We start from the raw sequence: 7,000 nt of genomic DNA, 5'->3' as shown, positions 1-7,000 counted from the left end.
AAATTACCGTCATATGGGATGTGGGCGTGGTTATGGTCCGATCTTAAAAAAGTTCGGTTGTTGTTGTTGTTGTAGCGGCTACAACAACCCCGCCCAGATCGGTTGATATCTCAGTCGTTGTCGTCAAGTTCCACTAACGGCAGCCCTAGGAAGCGTCCAGCCTCTATCGGGTCGGTCCACAAGGACAAATCCGTTAGGGTTGTCGGGTTTCCGGGCATGCGAAGCGATGTTTCGAATCAGGTGGGGTCTCTCAGCATGCCGGACACCCATCTGGTACATCCTCATTCAATCTACTTAGGTAGGAGTTTAACCTGCTGCAGTAGCCAGAGCGAAGTTGGGCTATTGTTGTAAGTGTCTCCCGAAGCAGATGAAGCTCCGTCTCGTCTATGTCCGGTGGTGGTGTGCCTAGAACGGCATTCACAGGTCTAGAGTCTACATAACTCGAGACTGACTCCCTGTGAATGCCGTTCAGGGCCAGTCGGTAAGCTGACGGGTCCAGAGGTTGCTTGATGAACCTCTGGACTTCGTCCGTCAGTTCATATAGATGCCTCCTGACGTGCCTAGGCGAGGGCTCCTCTGCAAGCAGCTGTCTGTTTGGGTGGCCACTTCTGTGGCTCCCGATCAGGAACTGCTTGCAGAGCATTATGTTGTGCTCCTTTACGGGGAGCATTTGCGCCTCGCCGTGGAGATGGTGTTCGGGCGACATCAGGAGGCATCCTGTCGCTGTCCTGAATGCGGTGTTCTGTACAGTCTGAAGCTTCGTCCACTGCGGCCTACTAGTCCCTGGCGACCACACTGGCGCTGCGTAGTTCAAAACCGGCCGGCCTATTGCCTTGTATGTTGCCAGCAACGTTTCTTTGTCTTTGCCCCAAGTACTGACGGCTAGCGACTTGAGGACCTTGTTGCGGCTCTGTACTTTATTGAGAATAGCGGTTGCGTGCGCAGAGGAGAGCAGGCTGACGAATGTTACTCCGAGTATTTTGGGATTATTCACCGTCGGAATTGGTGTGTCATCGACGTGAATTCCCAGCGGTAGCCTGACCTCCTTCGTCCAGGTTGTGAACAGGGTCGCAGAGGATTTCGTAGGGGAGAAAGCTAGACACTTTGCAGTGAAGAAGCGAGAAAGTTCGGAGAGATACCCGATTACTTTCGAACACAGGCCATCAATTCCATTTCCAGTCGCCATGATCGAGCAACCGTCGGCATAAGAGACAATCGAGACTCCCTCTGGTGGTTGAGGGAGCTTTGAAATGTAAAAGTTAAACAGTAGCGGGGAAAGGACACCACCCTGTGGAACCCCCTGTTTTATTTTTCTAAGTTTACTCGATTTGTCTGTTAACATCGACCACTCAGATAATTTGCCGACCACCGTTTGAGCCTCTATGGGAGAGAGGAAGCCTCTATATCTTTTAGTAGCGTTGAATGGCAGACGGTGTCAAATGCCTTGACAAGTCCAGCGCTACTAGAATCGTTCTCCCGCAGGGACGGTTTCGGTTAAGGCCACGAGTTATCTGAGTGTTTATGGCGTTAGGTGTTGTTGTTGTACTGTGCACTTTACGGAAACCATGCTGATGATTCGCTGGGGTCAAGTGGTTTGTGAAATACGGGAGCAGCAAGGCCTCGAGTGTCTTCGCTACCGGGGAAAGGAGTGTTATCGGCCGATAAGAATCTCCTATGTTGGCAGGTTTCCCCGGTTTGAGCAGTGGGACCACTCTCCCCACCTTCCAGATGTCTGGGATGATGAGAGTGGCCATAGACAAATTGAGGACCTTCGTTAGGTACGCTACCCCCGCAGGACCCAAATTTTTCAGCATCAGCATGCATATGCCGTCGGGACCTATGGCTTTGGAGGCTTTCGCGTTCCCGGTGGCCACCTGAACTTCACCGCAAGTGAAAGCAAGGGGGGTACAGGTTGTTGGCAGTTTGTACAGCCTTCTGGTCAATCGACGCTTGGCTTTGTCCACCGGAGGATGCAGTATGAACTGCCGGCTAAAATAGCTCGCGCATCGCTCCGGGTCCCACGAAGAATGGTGGCCGAAAGAAATTTCGACTCTGTCGTCGTGCTTCGTAGGGCAGTGACCTCACGGTTGACCAAAGCTTACTCACACCAGAGGTGAAGTTGCAATTCTTCAGATGCTCTTCCCACTTCTTCCGCTTATGTACGTTTACTAGTTGCCGAATCTCCGCGTTAAGATCCCTGATACGGGGATCTCCGGGATCGACCTGACGAAGGCTATCACGCTCATTGGCTAGAACAGCCGCTTCAGCAGGGAAATTTGGGCGTGGGTCCGTAATACATCCTGGCGGTATGAAGCGAGCTGCAGCAGCGGTGACAGCCCTGCGGAACGTACTATCACCATGGTGGACGTCGGTTGGTGTGGGGAGAGCAGTGAAGGTGTTTTCAGTAAATTCCGCGAAGCCTTTCCAATCAGCTTTAGAAAAGTTGATATATGTTCGGTGCTCCGCGGAAGCAAAGTCGATTGGTTTATCCATCGAGATGACTATGGGCAGATGGTCTGATGCCAAAGTCAGCATAGGTCGCCATGATATGCTGTTTATCAGACCAGCGCTGACTATTGTTATGTCTGGCGAGCTTCAGCAGCTGCCCATAATCGTGGTGGGTGCGTCGTCAGACATTGTGCAGAATGTCGAATTGTCTATCTGCTCAGCCAAGTCAGTCCCCTACAATCGTTTAACAGGCTTGAGTGCCAAAAGATCGTGGTGCGCATTAAAGTCACCTCTGAGGAGCGCACCTATGTCAGGGTGATATCCTGGATGGAAATCTAACGCAGAATCCCTCCTGCCAAGTGCTACTTATGGCGCAGAAGCATATACAACAACAGCACTTAACGCCATAAACACTCCGATAACTCGTGGCCTTAACCGAAACCGTCCCTGTGAGAGAACGATTCTAGTATCGTTGGAATTGTCAAAGGCGTTTGACACCGTCTGCCATTCCACGCTACTAGAAGATATAGTGGCTTCCTGTCTCCCACAGAGGCTCAAACGGTGGTCGGCAAATTATCTGCGTGGTCGACACTCGTCGGTAATGTTTAGAGACAAATCGAGTAAACTTAGAAAAATAAAACAGGGGTTTCCACAGGGTCGTGTCCTTTCCCCGCTACTGTTTAACTTTTACATTTCAAAGCTCCCTCAACCACCAGAGGGAGTCTCGATTGTCTCTTACGCCGACGGTTGCTCAATCATGGCGACTGGGAATGGAATTGATGACCTGTGTTCGAAAGTAAACGGGCATCTCTCCGAACTTTCTCGCTTCTTCACTGCATAGTGTCTAGCCCTCTCCCCTACGAAATCCTCTGCGACCCTGTTCACAACTTGGACGAAGCAGGTCAGGCTACTGCTGGGAATTCACGTCGATGACACACCAATTCCGACGGTGAATAATCCCAAAATTTTCGGAGTAAAATTCATCAGCCTGCTCTCCTTTTCTGCAGACAGCTGCTTGCAGAGGAGCCCTCGCCAAGCAACCTCTGGACCCGTTAGTTTACTGACTGGCCCTGAACGGCATTCTCAGTCTCGAGTTATGTAGACTCTAGACCTGTGAATGCCGTTCTAGGCACACCACCACCGGACATAGACGAGACGGAGCTTCATCTGCCTCGGGAAACACGAACAACAATAGCTTAACTTCGCTCTGGCTACTGCAGCAGGTTAAACTCCTACCTAAGTAGATTGAATGAGGATGTGCCAGATGGGTGTCCGGCATGCGGAAAGACCCAACCTGACTCGAAACATCTCTTCGCATGCCCGGACAACCTGACAACTCAAACGGCTTTGTCCTTGTGGACCGACCCGATATAGGCTGCACGCTTCGTAGGGCTGCCGTTAGTGGGACTTGACGACAACGACTGAGATATCAACCGATCTGGGCGGGGTTGTTGTAGCCGCTACAACAACAACATCCGATGAGGCGGCTCTTGGTATTTACGGGCCCGTACGCGTTGGCGACGGCGAGTACCGCAGACGATTTCGCCCAACCAGAATAGCCCAACGGCGCTCTGTTTACTGCAGCAGAGTCGCCCCGTAACTCACAGCATCTCTTCGTATGTCCTCTAAATCCCACCTCGCTAACGCCCCTGTCCCTATGGACAAACCCCGTCGAGGCTGCACGCTTCCTGGGGCTACCGTTAGTAGAGCTTGACGACAACGATTGAGGGACAAACCGATCTGGGAGGGGTTGTTGCAGCCGCTATAACAACAACAACAATCGCAGCGAATTAAGTTACAGCGGCTCCGCTGGGTTGGCAATGTCGTTTAAATGGTCACCGACGCTCTAGCTCTAAAAGTATTCAACTCGGAACCCGCTAGTGGTAGAAGAGGAAGAGGGAGCCCCCCCCCCTGCGATGGAAATGCCAGTTGGAGAAGGGCTTGGCTTCACTTGGTATTTCCAATTGGAGTCAGTTGGCACAAAAATCGCTTAGGCGGCTACAGCGCCAAATAAGGAGACGAAACAAATAAATGCAAATCAAGCTGCGATTTTCTTAGAGGTTAAAGGCTAAATCTTCATATATTTAAATGGTTTACGTACCACTGCTTTCGGATATATCCTTTTCATGTCTACTTTATGCAAATGCTCAAAATGCGCCTTTCGTAAAATTTGAATTTCTGACCCTTTCAGACAAGGTAAACACATCTTGCACTCCGATTTATAACAAGATTTATGACATGAATATTTCGCACAGTCACTTAAGTTTACCGCAATATTTTTGTCAGACGTTATAATTTCATCATCTAAACGGCTAAAAAAAAAATAAATATATATAAATAAATTAGGTACTTTAAACTCTAATTGAAGTAACACAATTACAATAGGACTATAATTACCTTTGTTTAGCCCGTAGAGGAGACCCAACGCCAACAAGGTTGAAAACGCTGTACAGAACTTGCTCATATAACAATGCATTTTGCTTGAAGTGCGCTGATGATAAATTCGGTGACATATTAATCTCCATTAAATGAACTTTCAGTTCATCATCTACAATTAAATCAAATCGAAGCAGCTCAAAGAAGTTACCAGTTTTATAAGGTCGCATAGCCAATACAATATTATTTTTCTTAGCTAATATTGTCTCTCGCACTATGTTTTCAACTTGCGTCCAAATGACAGACGGTTCCATTGATTGATCACGCACATACGCGTCGAAAGAAGCTCTCATACCCCCACCAAATATTTCAAAGTATTTTATTAGAGAAGGAACTTCCCAAGTTGGTACATAGTCATTTCCTACTACATATTTCTTTACATTTTTGGAATCGAAAGGGAAATACTTTTCCGAACAATAACGGAACAGCACGTCTCCAGTATATATATATGATAACAAGGGATCGACGGATGTTATCACGGCATACACTCCAATGTCGAATTTGTGGCCATCGACCAAAAAGGGATTTTCAATAAATTCTTGCAAAAAAGTCTCACTTGAACTCAGATTTATAGAATTAGAAGAACAAATTTTAATGTATCTATGCTTATTGTGCTTTTCCACAAATAATGTATCAGGATTGATAGAAGTATATTTTAAAAATTCTTCTTTTTCTTGTGGCAAACGGAAGGCTTTAGGCATAAATGGTAATGACGCGGTAGAAAGATCCACTTTGCTCGTAAGAAAACCTATTCCGGGAATATGATTTACAGTTTGATGAGGTAAAAGATGTCGCATCATTTCTGAGATATTTTGAAAAGGATATTCATGAGCCCAAAGTAGATTCCAGTCAAGTTCATTTATTGAAGTTTGTGTATATCCTAACACTTCTAACAATCGCACTACGTGTTGCAGATGGTTTTCCCCTGCTTTAACAGGAGGATACATTGAAAATTTTATTGAAGTTTCAGAATTATTTGTAACTGGCCGTTCCGTATTAACTTCAAGATTAAAGCTGTGATTAGTATAACAAAATTCTAACACAGCAGCAGCACTAATAGTAATAAGTAGAAATGTTAGCATTGCACATACGGACATTTTTGGCGGTGTCGGAGACTCAGCACTTAACGATTTGAGAGCCTTTAAAACCAAAATATTACAAACCATCAATAACATATTACAAAAATTCTCACCATTTTTTCCAAGTCCATTTAATAGAATAAAAGAAGCCACAAAATAATTTGGGCAAAATTTTTATTTTTAAAAATTTCACTTGTTTGGATTAGTGATGAGCGATATTTCACTTATAGGGAATTTACATGATTCAACTTTCACAGGCGATTAGTTGAACCAAAAGTTGAACAAAAGCTGTGAGCCCAGGCGCATCAATTACAGGTGATAGCGATAGAGGCTATGCTTCTTCTTATGAGCACGCTTGTGTCCAATTATAGTCTGTTTTGCTTTGTTTACATATCCGCGTATACATACACATATACGTATATATATACCCGAAATCTTTAAGAGTGTCGGAATTTTGTTACGATTCTTTTAGAAATCTTTAGAGAAAAACATATGAAGCGGTTGACAGGAACTAGTAAGAAATTTCTGTAGGATTTCTTAAAGAAAATTCTTAAAAAAAATTGTGAAACCTTACAGAATTCTATGAAATCCTGGTGTGCAGGGTATACATATACATACGAATATGAATAGATAAAGATGTTGATGACACAAGGAGTTCATACCAACGGTAAATGTTTTTTTTGTACGATTGCTACAACCTGTATTTGTTGAATCATGGCTGTGAGGCGACCCTATTAGGAAGGCAAAGGGTTCATCGATATTNACATATCTCGTTGTGGTAATGGAGACGGTTGTGATTTAGCAACTGGATTTATTAAATCTTAATGGATAAATCTCTCAATGGAGACATAGTATTAGAAACGGTTTGATGAATATGCTGCCAAATGAACAGCTGATAAATGTAAACAAATGAAATGGCAAAAAATTGAGATGGTTGCGCCGATACTATTTAGAATTCAACGCTGGGCGGCCGCCGTCTTGAAAAAATCATTCAATGTTACAATGAATGGGTTGGCTTTCCTTTATGGCCGTTCGTT

General features: G+C 45.5%; 1 protein-coding gene across 2 annotated transcripts in view; it reads right to left on the bottom strand.

Annotated features, from left to right (window-relative positions):
- The window catches only part of TTLL15 (tubulin tyrosine ligase-like 15), a 36,859-nt gene extending 30,554 nt beyond the window's left edge, over positions 1-6,305 (bottom strand). Inside the window, exons 1-3 of one of the 2 annotated variants that reach the window (XM_017624547.1) lie at positions 6,077-6,305; positions 4,846-6,023; positions 4,550-4,760 (exon numbers count right to left, since the gene is read on the bottom strand). In XM_017624547.1, the coding sequence (XP_017480036.1) occupies positions 4,550-4,760; positions 4,846-6,023; positions 6,077-6,094 (1,407 nt within the window). In that variant the 5' untranslated portion in view covers positions 6,095-6,305. The remainder of the gene's footprint in view (positions 1-4,549; positions 4,761-4,845; positions 6,024-6,076) is intronic. The other variant, XM_017624546.1, reaches the window with a different exon arrangement.
- Between the last annotated feature and the right edge of the window lie 695 nt (positions 6,306-7,000).

Source organism: Rhagoletis zephyria, unplaced genomic scaffold, assembly GCF_001687245.7.
Source record: "Rhagoletis zephyria isolate East Lansing unplaced genomic scaffold, Rhagoletis_zephyria_1.1 Rzeph_scaffold_03673, whole genome shotgun sequence".
Taxonomy (NCBI): Eukaryota; Metazoa; Arthropoda; class Insecta; order Diptera; family Tephritidae; genus Rhagoletis; species Rhagoletis zephyria.
Note: the sequence above shows the minus strand (reverse complement) of the source record. Positions and strands in the feature narration are given on the sequence as shown.